At 43.6% G+C, this 20,695-nt stretch overlaps 1 protein-coding gene across 1 annotated transcript in view; it reads left to right on the top strand.

Moving 5' to 3' along the window:
- Positions 1-20,695, top strand: part of nos1 (nitric oxide synthase 1 (neuronal)) — a 98,649-nt gene that overhangs the window by 64,496 nt on the left and 13,458 nt on the right. Inside the window, exons 17-26 of the mRNA XM_078554027.1 lie at positions 1,875-1,991; positions 2,489-2,663; positions 3,913-4,051; positions 4,139-4,217; positions 9,121-9,314; positions 12,301-12,470; positions 13,271-13,481; positions 14,873-14,960; positions 18,398-18,519; positions 19,084-19,232. Coding sequence (XP_078410153.1) covers positions 1,875-1,991; positions 2,489-2,663; positions 3,913-4,051; positions 4,139-4,217; positions 9,121-9,314; positions 12,301-12,470; positions 13,271-13,481; positions 14,873-14,960; positions 18,398-18,519; positions 19,084-19,232 — 1,444 coding nt within the window. The remainder of the gene's footprint in view (positions 1-1,874; positions 1,992-2,488; positions 2,664-3,912; positions 4,052-4,138; positions 4,218-9,120; positions 9,315-12,300; positions 12,471-13,270; positions 13,482-14,872; positions 14,961-18,397; positions 18,520-19,083; positions 19,233-20,695) is intronic.

The raw sequence follows: 20,695 nt of genomic DNA, 5'->3' as shown, positions 1-20,695 counted from the left end.
GAAAGGAAGCTAGCTAGAAATATAAAAACAGGTAGTAGGAGTTTCTACAGGTATTTAAAAAGGAAAAGAGTAAATAGAGTGAGTGTTGGTCCTCTAGGGAGTGAGTCTGGGGAATGAATAATGGAAAATAAGGAAATGGCAGATGAATTGAACAGATATTTTGCATCTGTCTTCACTGCAGAGGATACAAATAACATCCCAGAAATAATTGTGAATCAGGAGGTGAAAGGGAGGGAGGATCTTGAAACAGTTATAATCACCAGGGAAGGGGAACTGACAAAACTAAGAGAACTAAAAACTGACAAGTCCCAGGACCTGATGAACTTCATCCTGGAGTCTTAAAAGAAGTGGCTGCTGAGATAATGGATGCATCGGTTTTAATTTTCCAAAACTACCTGGATTCTGGAAAGTTCCCATCAAATTGGAAAATAGCAAATGTGTTCCTCTTTTCAAGAAAGGAGGGAGACAGAAAATAGGAAACTACAGGCCAGTTAGCTTAACATGGGGAAATTGCTGGAATCTATTTTTAAGGAGGTTATAGTGGTGCACTTAGAAAATCTCAATGCAATCAGACAGAGTCAACATGGTTTTATGAAAGTGAAATTATGTTTGACTAATTTATTGGGGTTTTTTGAGGAAGTAACAAACAAGCGTGAAGAAAGGAGAACCTGTGGATGTGCTGTACTTAGATTTCCAGAAAGCTATTGACAAGGTGCCACATCAAAGGTTACTACACAAAATAAGAGCTCATGGTGTAGGGGGTAACATATTAGCATGGATAGAGGAGTGGTTAGCTAATAGGAAACAGAGAGCAGGCATAAATGGGTCTTTTTCAGGTTGGTAAGGTGTGATGAGTGAAGTGCCACACGGATTATATCATTGACTTGGATGAAGAGACCAAATGTATGGTTGGTAGATTTGCTTATGACACAAAGATGGATAGGAAAGTAAGTTGTGAAGAGGACATAAGGAGTCTGCAAAGGGACATAGATATGTTAAGTGAGTGGGCAAAAATTTGGCAGATGGAGGATAATGTGGGAAAATGTGAACTTGTCAACTTTGGCAGGAAGAATGGAAAAGCAGCACATTATTTAAATGGAGGTAGATTACAGAACTTTGAAGTACAGAGGGATCTGGGTTTCCTGGTACATGAATCGCAAAAGGTTAGTTTACAAGTACAACAAGTGATTAGGAAGGCAAATGGAATGTTGTTTATTGCAAGGGGATTAGCATATAAAAGTAGGGATGTTTTGCTACAGTTATGCAGGGTGTTGGTGAGACCACGTCTAGAGTAGTGTGTACAATTTTGGACTCGTTGTTTAAGAAAGGATATAAATGAATTCGAAGCAGTTCAGAAAAGGTTCACTGAATTGATACCATGGATGTGTGGAGGCGGGGTGGGGGTTATCTTATGAGGGAAGGTTGGACAGTTTGGGCTTGTATCCATTGGAGTTTAGAAGAATGTGAGGTGATCTTATTGAAACATATAAGATCCTGAGGGGACTTGACAGGGTGGATCCTTGTGAGAGAAACTAGAAATAGTGTACACAGTTTAAAAATAAGGGGTCTCCCATCAAAGATGGAGATAAGAAGAATATTTTCTCTGAGAGGGTCATGAGTCTTTGGAACTCTCTTCCCTGGGGACCGGTGGAGTCAGGGCCATTGAATATATTTAAGGCAGAGTTAGATAGATTCTTGACTAAGGTGGGGGTCAAAGGTTATTGGGGATAGGCAGAATTTGGAGGTGAGGCCACATTCAGATCAGCCATGATCTTATTGAATGGCGGAGCAGGCGCAGGGGGCCGAATGGCCCACTCCTGCTCCCAATTCGTATTATACATAAAATAAATGTGTCTTATCTTGTCTCTGTCCAGGAGTTACAAGGTTCGCTTCAACAGTGTGTCCTCATGCTCAGATGCCCGGAAATCTTCAAGTGATGAACCAGAGCACAAAGATACTTTTGAGAGTACTGGGCCTTTGGCTAATGTTAGGTAAGTGCGTTCCAAATAATATTTCTGAAATAACATAAAACTCATTCAAGTTGCATTTATGTTACAACCCTGCAAAATAAGCAAAACAATACTGGTGATTCTAGTTGCACAGAGCCCCAACTTAAAAGATGGCTCATGCCCTGGCACAGAGGAAAAAGGTCTGCTGCTGGCAAACACAATGGCTACCTCTGATTATACTGGAGCTTGTGACACTGGTATTATGTTAATAGCTCATTTAAAATAAAATGGTTGACAATTGCTTTAATCAATGCGCTGACAATAGAAGAAAGAAAGTTAAATCCCACAATGTTTTTATAGCACGTGTCAACCTGTGTTTTAAAAACTGCTGGAACTGTCATTTTGGATAAAAAGAGCCCTCATAAGCAAAACCCTTCAAACTGGTTCAAGAGGTTTTGGTCTGAAGTTTTAGTAAACTATAAGAAGTGTAAAGAAAGTGACCACTAGTGAATATTAAGTTTGAATACACTGTTTTGCAGATTCTCTGCCTTTGGTCTTGGCTCTCGAGCCTATCCGCATTTCTGTGCTTTCGCTCGAGCTGTGGACACTCTACTGGAGGAATTTGGAGGAGAGCGGATTATGAGGATGGGAGAGGGGGATGAACTCTGTGGGCAAGAGGAGTCATTCAGGACTTGGGCTAAGAAAGTTTTTAAGGTTATTAATGTTTAGGAGCTTACTTCTGCCTTCTTAACTAACCAGGGCCTGTGTTGCAACCTCCCAGATTCTTTGGGGGTAGGTTTTAATTTGACCACTAGTGTAAATCGGGTAATATTGGAATTGAATGGAATTAAAAACAGTGAAGATATAGAAGGGGCAGCTGAACCAATACCCCCTAGTTCAAACTTTTGGCCAATGTCAAAGCTACCCTCATTGCTTCTTTTTCAGGTATACTTAAGAAGCTGTAGTATTTTGACAAAGTATTTATTACAGTTTCTCCAAAGTATTAGCAAAGCATACAGAATATTAAAAACTCTTGGTAGAATATAAAAAAAATAGGAAGACATATAAAAGTAAGAGTAGAGTGTTGAAAAGTATTAAGAGAGTATAGGAGAATGCGCAGTGCTGCTCACCACCACCTTCTGGAGGGCAATTAGGGATAGGCGGGAAATGCTGGCCTTGCCAGTAAGGCTCACATCCCATGAACAAATAAAAGGAAAGCATTAACATACAATTGTAAAACATGTCAAAAGTGACAAAGATGGCACTGTAAAAGAATGAGAAGCACAGCAGTGCTGGAGGTGCATTTGAATTATACCAGTGATGGGAGTGTGTGGCAGCATAGAGGATGCCCTTTGTGATTCCCTCAACTTCTCCCTCCCCGCCAGGAGTTCCCAATTTTAGCCAAAAACCACATCGGGGTTAAAGAGAAAGTGCTAGGTACTATGCACAGTGAAAAGGGGAAAAAAACAGAAGACATGTTACCCAGAGGCACTCATGTGCTTCCTAAAATCTGGTTATAGAGTATAGTGAGAGGAAAACATAAAATAATTTGCGAAAAGAAACAGCAGTTGTGTTGAAGAGATGTCACAAACCCCAATGTTCTCCCAACTAAATTATCAAGGTAGGCCAGCCATATTCCCATGTCTGGCTAAATACACATAACTTGCATTTATATAGTGCCAATAACATAGTAAAATGTCCCAAGGTGCTTCACAGGGGCATTGTCAAACAGAAATTTGACATTAAGGCACACAAGAAAATATTAGGACAAATGCCAAAAGTTTGATCAAAGAGGTGGGTTTTAAGAAGTGTTTAAAGGAGAAGAGAGAGAGATGGAGAGGTTTAGGAAAGCAAAGAGCAATCAGAAACCTTCTCACTTAAACACCAGTTAATCATCAGTTGCCAGGGTTACTGTGAGTCAGTCGGATATTAGTGTATTAACATATAACTGCACTGATTTTAGGCAGCGTGTGATGTATTCTGTGTGGGGGATGATGTGAACATCGAAAAAGCCAACAACTCCTTAATAAGTAATGATCGCAGTTGGAAGAGAACAAAATTTCGCCTGACCTACCAGACTACGGCACCCGACCTCACTGGAGGTGTGTGTTACTATAAATAACTTGAGCATATTCAAGAATTTTTTGATTATTGTAAGTAATTTTTTGCATTTTTTTCTTCTGGCAAAGCTCTCTACAGCATTCACAAAAAGAAAATTTATGCTGCAAGATTGTTATCGCGACACAACTTACAAAATCCAAAATCCAGGTAGAAAAACTTTTGCTTCATTAATATAACTTCAGAGGGAAAAGCCACTTAAACAGAATGATGTACTTCATGTTAAAATGCTAAGTGATTGTTGTCTTGTTGTCACACTGAACGTATGGATTTCATTTTAGCTACCAAGTTTCCAGTGTAAAATGTAAGAAGCGTTTGACATTTAGAGAGTGCCTTTCACGACTCCAAGATTTCTCTAAGTGCTTTGAAATCAATTAAACTTTTCAGTATAGTTCCTGCTGTGATGTAGGAAATTTGGCATCCAATCTTCACACTGCCAAAATTCCACAACCAACAATGAAGATTGCAGGAGGGCACGTCAGGAGGAGAACCAGACATAACTGAAAATGAGGTGTCAAACTGGTGAAGCTACACCACAGGACTACTTGCATGCCAAACAGCAAAAGCAACACATGATAGACAGAGCTAAGCGATTTCACAACCAATGGATCTGATCTAAGCTCTGCAGTCCTGTCCAGTTATGAATGGTGGTGTACAATTGAACAACTAACAGGAGGACGAGACTCCACAAATATCCCTATCCTCAATGATGGGGAGCTCAGCACATCCGTGCAAAAGACAAGGATGAAGCATTTGCAGCCAGCTTCAGCCAGAAGTGCCCAGTGGATGATCCATCTCGGCCTGCTCCTGAGGTCTCCAGCATCACCAATGCCAGTCTTTGGCCAATTTGATTCACTCCACGTGATATCAAGAAATAGCTGAAGGCACTGGATACTGCAAAGGTTATGGGCCCTGACAATATTCTAGCAATAGTACTGAAGACTTGTGCTCCAGAACTTGCTGCGCCCCTAGCCAAGCTGTTGCAGCACAGTTACACCACTGGCATCTACCCAGCAATGTGGAAAATTGCCCAGGTATGTCCTCTCCACAACAGGCAGGAAAAGTACAAGCTGGTCAGTTACAGACCCATCAGTCTACTCTTGATCATCAGCAAAGTAATGGAAGATGTCATCAACAGTGTTATCAAGCAACACTTACACAGTAATAACCTGCTCACTCTCACTCAGTTTCGGTTCCACTAGGGCCACTTGGCTCCTGACCTCATTATAACCTTGGTCCATGCGCATGGACAAAGGAGCTGAACTCAAGAGGCTGTGAGAATGCTTTTTTCTTTATTCTTTCATGGGATGTGGGCATCGCTCCAGCATTTGTTACCTATCCTTGAACTGAGTGGCTTGCTAAGCCATTTCAGGGGGCAGTTAAGAGTCAACCACATTGCTCTGGGTCTGCAGTCACATGTAGGCCAGACCAGCAGATTTCCTTCCTTAAAGGACATGAATGAAGCAGATGGGTTTTTACAATAATCAATGATAGTTGTCATGGTCACCATTGCTGAAGCTAGCTATATATTCCAGATTTATTAATTGAGTTTAAATTACATCCACTGCCATGGTGGGATTTGAACCCATGGCCTCAGAGCATTAGCCTGGGCCTCTGGATGATTAGCCAGTGACATAACTACACCACCATCTCCCCTTGCCATCCAATGGCATTACCATCACTGAATCCCCCACTGTCAACATATTGCCATTGACCAAAAACTGAATTTGACCAGCCACATAAATGCTTTAGGAAAAATTTTCCCCCCGTTCGGGTAGATGGCCTCCGATCGGCGCCCCCAATTGGGGGTGCGCCGCCATTTTATGTGGGTGGGCCAATTAAGGCCCGCCCAGCGTGACATCCACCAGGAAACGCTGTGCGCTCCCTGTGCGGGTGGGGGGGATTCCCTCAGCCTGGAGTGCGCTCTTTCGTGCATGCGCGTAAAAGAGTGCACAGATCTTCCCAAGGCTAAGTGCTGCCTCAGGGAGATCGGCTCAGAATTAAAATTTTTAATAGAAATGATAAAAAACTTTCCCTGACATGCCCCCTCATGTAACAATGTCACATGAGTTGGGACGTGTCCATAACTTCTATTGAAAGATTTGATAAAAATTTAAATACCCTCATGAAACCTCTTCTCGGCCTTGGATGAGGTTTCATGCTTTTTCTGAAGCCCTCCAGGACTCCCGACCTGCCCACTAACCTTAAGGTTGGACGAGCAGGTCCATTAATTACCTTATTTTGTTTTTCAATGGCCTCAATAAGCCGTTGACAGATTGGCGGGTGCACAGCTGACTCGGCTGCGACCCCGCCGACCTGAAACTGGAAATGACGTGGGGTGACATAGGCAGTTCCACCGGACGTCATCCCGTGTCATTTTACACGTTGGCGAGCGGGCCCCACCCCCGCTTGCTGACTGGAAGACCCTGCCCTATGGCTACAACATTAGGTCAGAGGCTGGGAATTCTTAGGTGAGTAACTCATCTCCTGACTCCCCAAAGCCTGTTCACCATCTACAAGGCACAAGTCAGAAGTATGATGGAATACTCTCCACTTGCCTGGATGAGTGCATCTCCAACAACGCACAAGCTCAACACCATGCAGGACAACACAGTTGATTAGCATCCCATCCATCACCTTAACTTTCAATCCCATCCATCACTGATACACCATGGCAGCAGTGTGTCCCAACTACAAGATGCACTGCAGCAACTCGTCAAGGTTCTGCACAGCGCCATCCAAACCTGTGATCTCTACCACCTAGAATGACAAGAGCAGCAGATGCATGGGAACACCCCCACCTGCAAGTTCCTTTCCAAGCCACACACCATCCTGGCTTGCCATTCCTTCACTGTCGCTGGGTCAAAAACCTGGAACTCCCTCTCTGATATCACTGTGGGTGTATCTACACCATTTGGACTGTGTGAGTTCAAGAAGTTGGTTCACCACCACTTTCCCAAGTGAATAGGAACAAATACTGGCCTAGCCAGTGAGGCCACAGCCTATAAAAGAATAAATGAAACAATAAAAATGGCCAGGTTATATAATTTAGTGATGTTTATTGAGGAATAAGTATTGGTCAGGGCACCAGGGAAAGCTCCCCAGTTCTTCTTTGAATAGTGCCATGAGATTTTCAGCTCCATCTCAGAAGGTAGATGGTCTTTAATTTAACCTCATCCAAAAGATAGCACCCCCTCAGTAATACTTTGGGTTGTCAGCCTAGAATATGTGCTTCAGTGCCTAGAATGGGACTTGAACCCACAACTTCCTGACTTAGAGATAAGAGTGCTACCACTGAGCCAAGACTGATTTGTGTATCATTGCCAAAGGCGAAGGTTGATCTGTCCACTACCAGAGTCAGTTAGGTTTTTAGAAGTATTTTGGGAGTCATTACATTTCTGCAGGTTTCGAATTCTGGTGTACAGATACTGCCCAGTGTGGTACTTAATCATTCAGACCTAGATTATACCAGGTTAACCTCTGATGGATTCACTTACCTCAGCTGAGATGATGGTAGAGATACTTCAATTTTCTTCCCAAACTGTATGTAAGGGAACAGCCACTGTTCCATCTCTCATTAGTAATTCAGTAATCTTTGTTGGAAATTGGGTTTCCATGAACATTGGCTGAGGTCAGGATTGGCTCAGTTGTGCTGCCCTCCATAACCGAATAGATTGCTCACAGCCTAGGCTCACATATTGGAGAAAGGCCACTTGGGTGGCTGATGCTCATGGAGCCTTGCCCCAACAAAGTGTCATGAGCAGAGGGAAAAGGAAAATTAAAACATGTAGATTTGGGAGGGGAAAGCGGGTAGAGGTGCTATTAAGCTTGGGCAAGAGAATTATTTTCCCATCTGTTCGTAGAAACTAAATAACCAGATACAAAAACCTTCTCATTAGAACACCAGTTCCTAAGGTTACTGAGATCCAATTGGTCACGCATTTGTTTCCTTACAGGTAACTAACACTGTGCTTACACAGCGTGCGATGGAGATGTTTCCCTATTCTAACAGATCAGGTATCCCAGTAATTCAGATCATGTGTTGCGATCTCCCAATCAGCCACCATAAATTCAGAAGTATGAGAAAACCCCCGGCAGAAATTATACCCTGTCATGTTTGAGATGCTGAGAGTGCACCTTTAACTCCACTGTCAGATTTATATCACATGCAAATATATGAAAATAAAGAAAAGATCAACTCAAATTGAGCATTTTACTGACATCTGGGTTTGCACCTCAGCTATGATGCAGCAGGAATTTTCATTTGAAAAGAGGTAAAGTTCTAATTTAGGAAACAAGGTGTTAGAATGTAAGTTCATTACTTGGAGTAAAAGTTTCAACAAAGGAATCAGCTGATGTCAGAAGTTAAATGATACACTACTAAGAAAGAATTTATTTTACTTAATCAAGGTTGTTAAATAATATGTATATATTACCACCAATTTCAGATAAAACTGTTCCTCTTCAGAAGAATTGAGGAGAGCAAGTTTAATTTCCTTCCCCGTCAACTCATTACATGACCTGGTGCTAAGTTCTCCAGCCACCCCATTGTGTCGTTATTCCTTACTAAGATTCTGTATTACAATGACAGTCCACGCTTTGGATTATTTGGCTTTGCAGCTCCTGCCATGACTTGATGCGTGAATGCACTGTCCACTGTGGTACAGAGACAATTGGACCAGGGAGTTTGGGGTACTCCTGGTTAGTGGCCTTAGAGTAAGGAAACTAGGAAGAGGCTGTCAGACTTCCAGCTCCTGGTCACTATAGAGTGATGCTGGTTGGAAAGTATGCATAGGTAGATATCAGTAAGGGCAGGGCTGTGCTTTACTCTGTTGCCTTTATAGTCAAATAGCCCAGTGATGATCACCATTTGGGGTTGACTTATGAAGAGGCATTGCTTGGCGGGCTGTGGAATCATGTCTCAACAAGAGTGACAATCGCCATGATGTAATGGAAAATGTTTTGAGGGCAGAGTGCAATGAAAAAATGGAATGTAAGTTTTGTGGCATCTTTAAACTGAGTGTTTGAAGCACTGTTTTGTCTTTCCATTTAGCCGTTCCACAATTTTACTACGGATGCACACAGACGAGCAAAAAGAATTACAGTATCAGCCTGGTGACCATCTTGGGGTCTTTCCTGGTAACCATGAAGATTTGGTCAATGCCTTGATTGACCGGTTAGAAGATGCACCTCCTGTAAATCAAGTCATAAAAGTTGAATTTTTGGAGGAGAGAAGCACAGCTTTAGGTAATTATAGAACGTATATTTTGGATTTTGAAAGGAAAATGTCTACATGCCTGGACAAAACTCTGTGAAGCTATCAGGCATACTGGGTCTACTCAAAATAGAGTATAGAATTATTTCACATTTATTCAAAGCAAAATTAGAGAGCGCAGATATCCATATGTAATCCGCTGCTATCCGGATTTATATTTTACTAGTACGATACCCTAATGGTTAATACCATGCTGAATGAGAGGAGCTGACTTCTCCATTCCCTCCTGACAGAAGCAAAAACATTGACTTCACTGGCAGAAGCTAGGAGGTAGTGGTGCAGATGAGCCTGTTCCTGCTCTTGAGACTATGGATTGTCTGGGAACAGTAAATACAGGAAATATTGAACAGGGAGGAGCACATCTGGACAATGCACCCATCAATGCTAATCTCAACAGGATTCCACTAGGCATAAAGGATCAGTTTGGGAAGCTTAACCATCTCACGCCCTCTCCATGATATGTGCAGATAGATAGAAACTGAAAGGTCAGGGGACAATCTTCCATTCACTGGGCTCAACAATGGACTTTAGCCCAGAAACTCAAGAGTGAAAGAGCAGAACCTGTGGCCTACACCATGGTACTGCATAGGCACTGCAATTAGATTAACTAATCAAAAATTTGTACATCACAGGATTGTTACGGCACAGAAGGAGGCCATTTGGCCCATTGTGTCTGCACCGGCTCTCCAAATGAGCATCATAACTTAATGCCATTCTTCTGCTTTTTCCCTGTACTCTTGCACATTGTTTCTATTCAAATAATCATCTAATGCCCTCTTGAATGTCTCAATTGAACTTGCCTCCATCACACTTCCAGACAGTGCATTCCAGGCTCAAACCACTCGTTGTGTGAAAATGTTTTTTCTCACATCACATTTGCTTCTTTTGCAAATCACTTTAAATCTGTGCCCTCTCATTCTTGATCCCTTGATGAGTGGAAACAGTTTCTCCCTATTTACTCTGTCCAGCCCCCTCATGATTTTGAACACCTCCTCGCCAAGGAGATCAGTCCCAACCTCTTCAATCTATCTTCATAACTCAAGTTTCTCAGCCCTGGAACCATTATTGTAAACCTCTTCTGCACTCTCTCCAATGAAATCACATTCTTCCTATAGTGTGGCACCCAGAACTGTACACAATACTCCAGCTGAGGTCTAACAAGTTTCCTATATAAACTCAGCATAATCTCCCTGCTCTTGTACTCTATGCCCCTATTAATAAAGCCCAGGATACTGTATGCTTCATTAACTACTCTCTCCACTTGTCCTGCCACCTTCAATGATCTCTGCTCCTGCACATCCTTAAGAATTGTACCCTTATTTTATATTGTCTCTTCATGTTCTTCCTACCAAAATTAATCAAGGAAAAGCAAGGGTCCCAATACCAGCCCCTGGGAAACTCCACTACAAACCTTCTTCCAACCCGGAAAATATCCATTGACCATTACCCTGTTTCCTATTACTCAGCCAATATTGTATCCACATTGCTACTGTCACTTTTATTCCATGATCTATAACTTTTTTCACAAGTCTTTTGCATGGCACTTTATCAAATGCCCTTTGAAAGTCCACGTACACTGCATTACCCTCATCAACCCTCTCTGTTATCTCTTCAAAAAACTGCAGCAAGTTAGTTAAACACGATTTTCCCTTTATAAATCCCTGCTGGCTCTTCCTAATCAACCCACATTTTTCCATGTGACTACTAATTCTATCCCAAATAATTTTCTCTAGAAGCTTCCCCACCACTGAAGTTAAACTGACTGATCTGTAATTGCTGGGCTTATCCTTACAATTTTTTTGAACAAGGGTGTAATGTTTGCAATTCTCCAGTCCTCTGGCACATCCCCTGAGTCTAGAGAAGACTGAAATATTATAGCCAATGTCCCTTCAATTTCCACTTTCACTTCCTTCAATATCCTTGGACGTATCTCATCTGGTCCCGATGTCTTGTCAACCTTAAGTTTTCAGTCTATTCAACTGTAATACCTTGTCAGCCTTTCCACCCCACCCCCACTAGAGCTGTACCTTGAGTGTCCTGCCATCCATTCTTAATTAGCACATTGTCTTAGATAATATCACCACCTTCAACACCCCTTTGTTCCTTTTGTCTGTGACATCTTTTGATTATCTGCTCCTATCACTGCTTGCTTGTCCCTACAACCACACCGCCCCCCAATTTCTCTCCCCCAACCCCCCCCCCCAACCTTAAACCAGCTTATATTCCACCCCTCTCCTAACTATACTCAGTTCTGCTGAAGGGTCATGAGGACTCGAAACGTCAACTCTTTTCTTCTCCGCCTATGCTGCCAGACCTGCTGAGTTTTTCCAGGTAATTCTGTTTTTGTATTAAAGTGGAGATGTTGTTTAGGTTCCCCTGAGGGATGTTCAGTTTCCAGGTACAGTGAAGTGGACACCGGGGCACAAATGCTCTACAATTAGTTCTCCACCCCTGAGATTTGCAGGAGTTCCTATATTTCTGGAGTTAGTGCAGACCCAGTGTAACAATGCAAATGAGGTGGAAAGTAGCTTTCACAGTCCTCCAACATTGCTCTCTTCTGACTGCATCCAAAAGTAACTCTTGCAGAGGGGACAGCCTAAAAACACTGATGATGAGGCTTTCACTGGGACACCCGCAAAATGGGGTCATTGGATTACACCACAAATGAAGGACAGGAAAGTTTAGAAAATAATTTCTTCCCTCCCCAACCCTCACTCCCTGCAGGAACTTCAATGACAACCAGGAGGCATCAAAGTTGGTAGCCGGGTGCAGAAACTCTCACCTTTGCAGCAACAGTCCTGCTTTCTAGCTCCTCCACCTTCGCTCTAATCCCAGTTCTAGTCTCTGCCCGGAAATCTGGGCAGACTCCCCTGACATACCTGGTCCGTAAGGTAACTTGGCCTTTAAATATTCCTGTATTCTAGGTTGCAGCTTGTAAAATCTCTTTTGTCCGCTCAGGCGTTATCAGCAACTGGAGTGATGAGAATCGCATTCCGCCTTGCACCATCTTTCAAGTTTTTAAGTACTATTTGGACATCACGACTGTCCCAAGCCCACTCTTACTGCAGCAATTCGCTCTCTTGGCAAGAAATGAGGAGCAAAAAAAAAGGCTTGAAGTTCTCAGCAAGGTGAGTCTCTTCCCACTTCTTTTTTATTTTAAGTCATTAAGTAATTTTAGCTAGGTTTATATTTTGAAAAGCAAGAGAGTGAGCCCCTTGCCAGCTGTCACATCCACTTCCCATAAAGACTCCCTTCCCATAAAGCATTACATGACTTGCAATCAAAATGCAGCTTAAACATTAACACCAACTCTAAACTGACAAACAGCTGGTTCCCTGCAACACACCACATTTTTAAATTCTCACAGCAGAACAAAATAATTATTAAAACCTTGTATGTTTATAAAAACACTGGCCCATTGAACATGTTGGAACTACATTGAAGGGATTGCCTAAAATTCTGCACATACACACAGAGCTTGACCCCGAATGCTGTGCAAAATTGATCATGGGATTTCTCCATAGCTTCACCGGCGTGATCTGTTTCATCCACTTTAGCTGGAGGTGCAAATATTGGGGCCAGTCCTTACTACAACTCTACGTGAGGTGATGCTAGTTTAGTCAGCAACTGGCAAAATCAGTTTTTGTCAAAGAAGAACCATCTGTAGGCATAGTGTTCAACCAGTGATCACTGCGCTCTAAGGCAGTACTATCTGAGTATAGGTTATTTCTTCTCTTGATGTTACCAATAACATGGATTCTTGGCTGCTCTAGCAAAATCTCTTTCCCTTCCAACACCAGCAACCTTTGGTTTACACAAGCCCTCTGCCATGTAAGAAAGATGCACCTTTGGAGCATGGAATAATTCTAACTGTAATATGATATGCTTGTAGTGACGGTTTAATAAAGACCATGAATTCTATTGGTAGGGATTGCAGGAGTATGAGAAATGGAAGTGGTACAATAACCCGACTGTTGTGGAAGTGCTGGAGGAGTTTCCTTCTGTTCAGGTTCCAACAACCCTGCTACTTACCCAGCTTCCTCTGCTGCAACCTCGATATTACTCCATCAGCTCATCTCCTGACATGTACCCAGATGAGATTCACCTTACAGTGGCTGTTGTTTCTTACCGCACAAGAGGTACAGGAATCAAAAATATGACATACGCTCATCGCTGATACATTGTTGTAGAATAGCTTTTTTAAGGAGGGATTTCTACCTATCAGTGGCATTAAAGTTATGCCCAAGCATATGGATGAAAAAGATGAAGTTATGTTTAATTGTGGTGTTGGGACACTATCCAGCATGTGATTTGAAACGAGGTCTTGTCAGCCTGTTGAAGCTTCACCTCATGCATTTGTCTGCCATGAAACATAGAGGAACATACTAGCAACGAAGGACAGAGAAACACCCTCTGGTCCATCCAACCAGCCTGTCCTGCACAATTCTGGTTCCTGTCAATATAAAGACTCTGCACCCCACCCAAAACCATGTGCCTTCCTGGAAAAGGTGATAAAAGATAAAAACCCAGGCCAACTGGGAGAAAAAAAACATAAGGAAATTCTTCTCTGACCCACTTTGGCAATCCAAACTAATCCAAAATATCACTTTGACCCTAATAATGCAATGCAGTGTCTACCTTTTGAACAAGGTAATTCAGCCCCAGCTCATGCTTGAAGGTTCAAGGTCTACTGTGCAGAGCACTGTGGATGTTGAAAAGAGCAGGAGAGCCAACAAGATAAATCAAGTTGTGAAATTAATCAGGTGGCATCAAGTTTGGGTTTTTAAAACCTCTCAATTATAGATAAAGCAGAAGACCAAAGATGCTACAAAGCTCCACAGTTTTGTGGTCTCGGGGAAGGATGAGTTAAATAGATTTTGGTGCGACAAGTCCTAATTTCAACACAGCAAGAAAACGTGAAAGAAGAAGGGCGAACAGGATGGTATATTTTGAGCTCAGGAGGAATCCTGGAGGAAAGCTTAGAGAAAGTTTACCAACAGATAGCATTGGCATACAAAACCATGACTGAATATAAAATGTATTCATTCGTCTAAGTGTGCAACCATAAGCGTTAGAACAGAACATAAGGAAATGGGGAAAATTAAAATCACTGGATTGCAATCTACTGGTCATGTACTGGATTCAGCTCTTAACAGGACAAGAGCGAATGGAAGAATATCTCTTATACGGTGCTATCTAATTTTGATACCTGTTGCTTATTACTTGTTTTACATTAAGTGTTACATGTTGTGGCTTAGTAGCAATGCATTTTTCATTCTATTCAATGGTAGCATGTTGTCCATTCCATAATTTCACAAGATATTCCACAGGATATTTCAAAGGATAATTCAGTGATGACCAGTCCCTGGCCCACCTTAGTGACCAGTTGCAGAGGTTGGAGAGTTTAGCTTGAGTGATGAAATGCTGCATGACAAGGGTGGATGAAAATGAAAAGAGAGTGGACAGTAACCAGCAATTTAAGTGAATTGTGGTTATCTTTGATAATGAGCGGATGACTTTATGTTTACAGATGGCGAAGGGTCACTACATCATGGAGTCTGCTCTTCCTGGCTTAACAGAATAGACACAGATGAAATGGTGCCTTGCTTTGTCAGAGGGTAATCAGTTTTTCATGAATATATGGGAGAGAATTTCCCCCATTGGGGGGGTTGTGTGGGGGCAAGCACGGGCGTGTGTGGGGGCAGGGGCAGGCGTGGGCCGAGGTGGGCATGGACCTGATCGGCGCCCCCGATTGGGTCCGTGCCGCCATTTTATGTGGGTGAGCCAATTAAGGCCCGCCCAGCGTGACGCACACCCGGAAGCGCTGAGCGCTTCCCATGCTGGCGGGGTTCCCTGAGTTGGGAGTGCGAAATCTCCTGAGGCACAGAGCTGCCTCAGGGAGATAAGTTTTAAGTTTTAAAAGTTTTAATGAAGAAAAAAAAATGTAAGACATCTCCCCGCATGTGACAGTGTCACATGAGCTGGGACATGTCAATGAACTTTAAGGAAAAAATTTATTTAATTTATAAACCCTTCGTGAAACCTCCTCCCACCCGCAGATGAGGTTCCATGAAAAATGTGAAGGCCGCCTGGGCTCTTCGCTGCCCGCCAACCTTAAGGTTGGATGGGCAGCCTTCTCAATAGCTTTAATTAGTTAATTAGTGGCCTTAACAGGCCTTTGAAAATTTGGCGGGCACGCAGCCGAGTCTGCTGTGCACCTGCCAAACTGAAAATCTAAATGACGCACGGCGATGTCGGGACACACGCCTGATGTCAGCCCGCGTCATTTTATGCCTCGGTGAGTGGGCCCCACCCCAGCTCGCCGAGCCGAAGATTCAGCCCATGAAGTTTAAAGCTGCCTGGGCTGTATGGGCAGGATTTTCCCACCCTGACACCGGTTCTCCAAATTTGATCAATTGATGATGCCCGCCAGTGGCAGGGCTGGAAAACCCTGGCCTATAAAAACTACACTCTGCAAATCTTTACACAGGTCCTTAAATTTTGAAAAGTACTTTTGAGAAAGATAGGTCAGATTTTCCTGTACCTGGGTGTAATGGGCCATCTTCCCCACCCAGGCGGTGATGTGGTGGTATTGTCATGAGGCCAGAGACCCAGGGTAATGCTCTGAGGACTTGGGTTTGAATCCCATCACAGCAGATGGTGACATTTAAATTCAATAAAAACCTGGAATTAAAAGTCTAACGATGAACATGAAACCATTACCGATTGTTCTAAAAACCCATCTGGTTTACTAATGTCGCTTAGGGAAGGAAATCTGCCGTCCTTACCTGGTCTGGCCTGCATGTGACTCCATACCCACAGCAATGGGGTTGTCTCTTAAAACGCCCCCTGAACAAGGGCAATTAGGGATGGGCAATAAATGCTGGCCTCGCCAGAGATCCCATGTACGGATAGAATAAAAAAATTATTTGGTGAACTGCATCTATTCAAACTTAGCATTCCTGGTTAATAGCAGAAAAATAGTGATTTCCCTTTCTCCAGAGTACTGCGCAGGTAAAGCTTATGTTGTAAAATGCATACTAGTGCTTGTAACTATAATCTATTGGAAATGTTACAGTCAGAGCTTAAACTGATCATGGCTGGAGCAGCAAAAGAGGGTAGAGGTCACTGACACTTCAACCTCAATCTCACACTCAGATGAAATATTTCACACGTCATTTACATCAGCCTGTACAGAAGCTCATGTAGCCGCTTTAAATTTTATCCTGTAAGTGAGGTAAGGCACTTATTCAAAATTAGCTTCCGTGGAGTGGCAATTGGAGTTGGATTGCCACTTCACTCCTAGTTACTTACCTTAAAATGAAGCCGCTCATTTCTCGCTTGACCTTCTGACTCGGGCCAAGTGAGAAAGGTTCAGTGCAGCGGGTTACCAAGGCCTTGTGTCCAGGGCAGCTGAGTCAGAGGTAAGTAAGCCATGCCTCCTTTTAACAGCATGAGCTGCTATAAAGCAGGGAACCTTCTCGCTCCAGCCACTTTGAGAAGCCAAGGGGAAGGTAGGATTGTAAGGTAAGTGGGTAGGTTGGGCGATGGGTGCGGGGGAAGTTGGATGGTCAGTGAGGAGGATAGTCAGTGGAAGGGCTGGTCAGTGGGGGTGAGGGTTAGCTGGTCAGTTAGGGCTGAGGGTTAGGTGGTCAGTTGGGTGTGGTCAGTGCAAGGAGGTGGTCAGAGGGGGGATCGGATGGCCAGTGGGGGTGTTCAATGTGGGGTTTGGTTGGTCAGTGGGGGTTGGTCAGTGGGGGTGTCAGTCAGTGTAGGATGGTCAGTGGGGTGTGGTCAGTATGGCGTGGTCAGTGGGGAGTGGTCAGTGGGGGGAGCTGGTCAGTAGGGGGATCTGGGTGATCAGTGGGGGGGTGATCAGTCTGGGGTGTCAGGTGGTCAAGGTGGATGGTCAGTGGGGAGGTGGTCATTGGGGTGGTAGCCAGTGGGGAGGTCTTGGGGATAGTTGGGATATGGGGAGGGCAGTACTGGGTAGTCCAGGGGTGGTGAGGGCAGTTGGGAGATGGGGATGTAGTCAGGGTTGGGGAGGGCAGTTGGTGGAGGGGGGAATGTAATCAGGGGCGCCGTGGAGCGTCCTGGGTTTGGGGGAGTTCCGTGGTGGGGAGGGGGGAGATTTGTAAGTACTGTAGTTACCCAGAAGCTAGAAGTGGTTTTAATTCTTCTAACCTCTTCTGGGTAATTATTACTGTAAGACAGTTGGAACCATCCAAATTTTGCAATTTAAATCACAGCATTGGATGGTTCCCATTGCAAGGCGATTGCCCAAAGGAAGTTTGAACATCCCGAGCATATGCTGTGCAATCCGTACATTGGAACTTCTGGGGGAAGGGTTTCCCAGTGCATCTTTGGGTACCCGCCCACCAGGGGAACAAAAGTTATGGGCCAATGCAGTACAAATCTAGCTGCAAGTCCAGTGTGAGGCTTTCATAAAGACAAAAGATGGCCATTTAGTGACATTTTGAGGACATTACTGAACTTTCATTTCAGCATGAAACTAATACATCTTTATGCACACATTTTCATAGAGTTGCTTAATCTGCACACACTGCCAAAGGAAATTATTGTTTTATGTATTTTTGAGGATATGTAACTATTCTGGTTGTCCCACAGCAATTCACTAAATCCAGTCTCACTGGGCCAAGTAACTCACGGGACTAAGAGCAAGCAAACAACTTCCTCCCTGACCCTACTCATGCTGTTTCCTTGGACACTTAGTTATGGCATTTAATCTGATTTTCTCTCATTGTAACTGTACAAGATATAACAAGAAGCTAACCACCAGCATTTCTACAATTACTAAAACTTCAAGAATTTGAAGGGAGCAGCAGTTGTATTTACAATAGAATATTCTACAGCTCTAGCCCGTGATCTATACTGTTAGCTTCGAGGACTAATCTTGAAATAACCAAAACAGTAGAAGTGCAGCATTACAAATTTTAAGTCATTTATCAAAAGTTCATTCAGTAATCAAACAATAGCAATCATAGTACCCAATGACAGAGACCTGTTTTAATTTATTTTATGTACTTGGATACAGAGCACCTTCTTTCAGGCTGCCTAAAGATCCAATGATTCCGTGCATTTTAATTGGACCGGGAACTGGAATTGCTCCCTTCAGAAGCTTCTGGCAGCAGCGTCTGTATGATACTGGGCACAAAGGTAGGTCATCAAAAAAAGACAATAAAAAGAGGAGCTTAAAGCACACCAGTAGTTCCAGAGCGGTTCAACCTACAGGACTAAGCAGGAATGTTACATTTCAAAAAAAAAAATCAGACATATATTGCCTAGGACTGCTTAACTGGATGAGGTCATTGAAATGAAGGAGGAAAAGAGAATGAGAAAGAACACAGTCCTTAGGAACCCTCCTTTCCTCTTCATGTCAATAATCTCCTCCAAATATCAGTCAATTCTGTCCCGTTGCAAATTTGACGGAGGCCATGCCCTCAGTGTTCACAACCTTTGCTTCATTCTGTCCAGTGCCTAAACTGCCTTCATGACCCTCAGTGGCAATGGCATTTTTTCTTTGAATGATTTGAAACATAGAGGATGAAATTTGCTTGTGTCACAAAATGAATCCAAGCAAATCGCCGTCTGCTTCATGCCCTACCCAAACGTATTTTCCATTCAAGTCAAGTACTGCAGGAAATTTGCTCCGTCTTATGTCTTATTTAACTTTAATAACATTACCTCATGAAAGTCTGTGACACCACTTCTATATTTTAGGTGTAAAATCGTGTCCCATGACACTTGTGTTTGGCTGTCGTCAATCAAAAATTGACCACATCTATAGAGAGGAGACCATTCAAGTAAAAAGTAAAGGTGTATTTAAGGAACTCTATACAGCTTACTCCCGGGAACCAACAAAACCAAAGGTATTTAGACAACCTATAATTCAGTTTTTGTGTAGGCTTTTATGTACTTTGTTTATGTGAAAATATCTTATTCAATTACATTTTTGTTATTCTGAATTTTTAGGAATTATACCTATCAGCGTGTATATAAAAGCCATTTAAAGTATATTAATAGGGGTTGGGGACATTGGAAATTTATAATGCATGAAATAGAAAATCCTTGTTAATCAAAATATTCAGGGCGGAATCTTCTGTGCCCGCCGGTGTCGGGCGTGCTCTGCGGCGTGAACGGACAATATGCCGAGAAGGCCAGAAATTGGTTTCACGACGTCGTGAAACCAGATTGCAATCATCTGCTCAGCCCGACAATGGCAGGCCGCGTTTCCCACCATCGGATGTCGGGAACCTCATTATAATACATCTGCATATCATTATAAGGCCAGCCTGTCAGAATCAACCCCCCCACGCTGGATCATCCGCCCACCAGGCCGACGTGTTTCATAGCAGCATATATAAGGCAGGCTGCACTTTGAGGGGAATTCGGAAGTGAGGACACAGTAACATTGCGCAGTGCTTGCCTGGGTTGCCTGTTGGACTTCAAGGTTGAGGCGCGTTAGGGGGGTGGTTTTGGCAAGAGCTGCCCTGTAGTTGAGGAGAATTGTGTTTGGGGGCAATGGCTACTCTGTGGTTGATGGTAGTGCACAAGCACATACGGGGGTGGTGGGGAGAGAAGTGGCCATGCATTAGGGAAGCCTTGTATAAAGTGATCATTCCTCTGCAGCTGAGACAGTTCAGATGCAGCCTCATTGACATGCGTGGAGTCAGGCCTGTAGCTTATCTGCCCACTCAAGCAACGCAGAGGCATCAAAGTGTCACCAAGTGCTCCAGAGCTTTTCATCCCTCGGGCACAGACTGCAAACTAATGAGCATTTTAGTGGACTGCAGAACTGTTGGGCGACTGCACACGTTGTACAATCCCCTTGCTAAAGCTGGTCATGGAGCAGTCATTGGTGGAGGGGCTCACAGCCCCTTGCAACGTCATCATCCCGATCTGGACCAGTCTCCCCCATGGTTCGAGCTAACAGTGCAGCCTTGCAGTGTGGGTTAGGAGAATGCCTGCCCCTGAGCTGAGAGTACAGCATGCAGTCCAATGGTCAAAGCTGCCACCAATCGGTCAGGTGGAATGGGGTGGAGGTGTTTGGGGTTTTGGGCAGCCATGCAGCGTCCCAAACTCGGGCCATCCAAGTGGTGGTCAGCACTCCCCACGATGCATTCAGGGACCTTCAGAATTAACCAAGAGTGTTCTTAGTATACCCGAGCTAACCCATGTGTCTCTTTCTTTCACCCTGCAGGAGGAGTACATCAGGAGTATGGAGCCTGGTGACCTAGCTGTATGCCTTTTGGTGTACAGAGCGCAGACACGATGGACAGGAGAGTGACGGAGTTGAATGGCTGTGCAGAGGGAGGAGCAGCAGCCTCAGGAA

Source organism: Cetorhinus maximus, chromosome 12 (assembly GCF_964194155.1).
Source record: "Cetorhinus maximus chromosome 12, sCetMax3.hap1.1, whole genome shotgun sequence".
Classification (NCBI taxonomy): Eukaryota; Metazoa; Chordata; class Chondrichthyes; order Lamniformes; family Cetorhinidae; genus Cetorhinus; species Cetorhinus maximus.
This window is presented reverse-complemented; position numbering and strand designations above follow the sequence as displayed.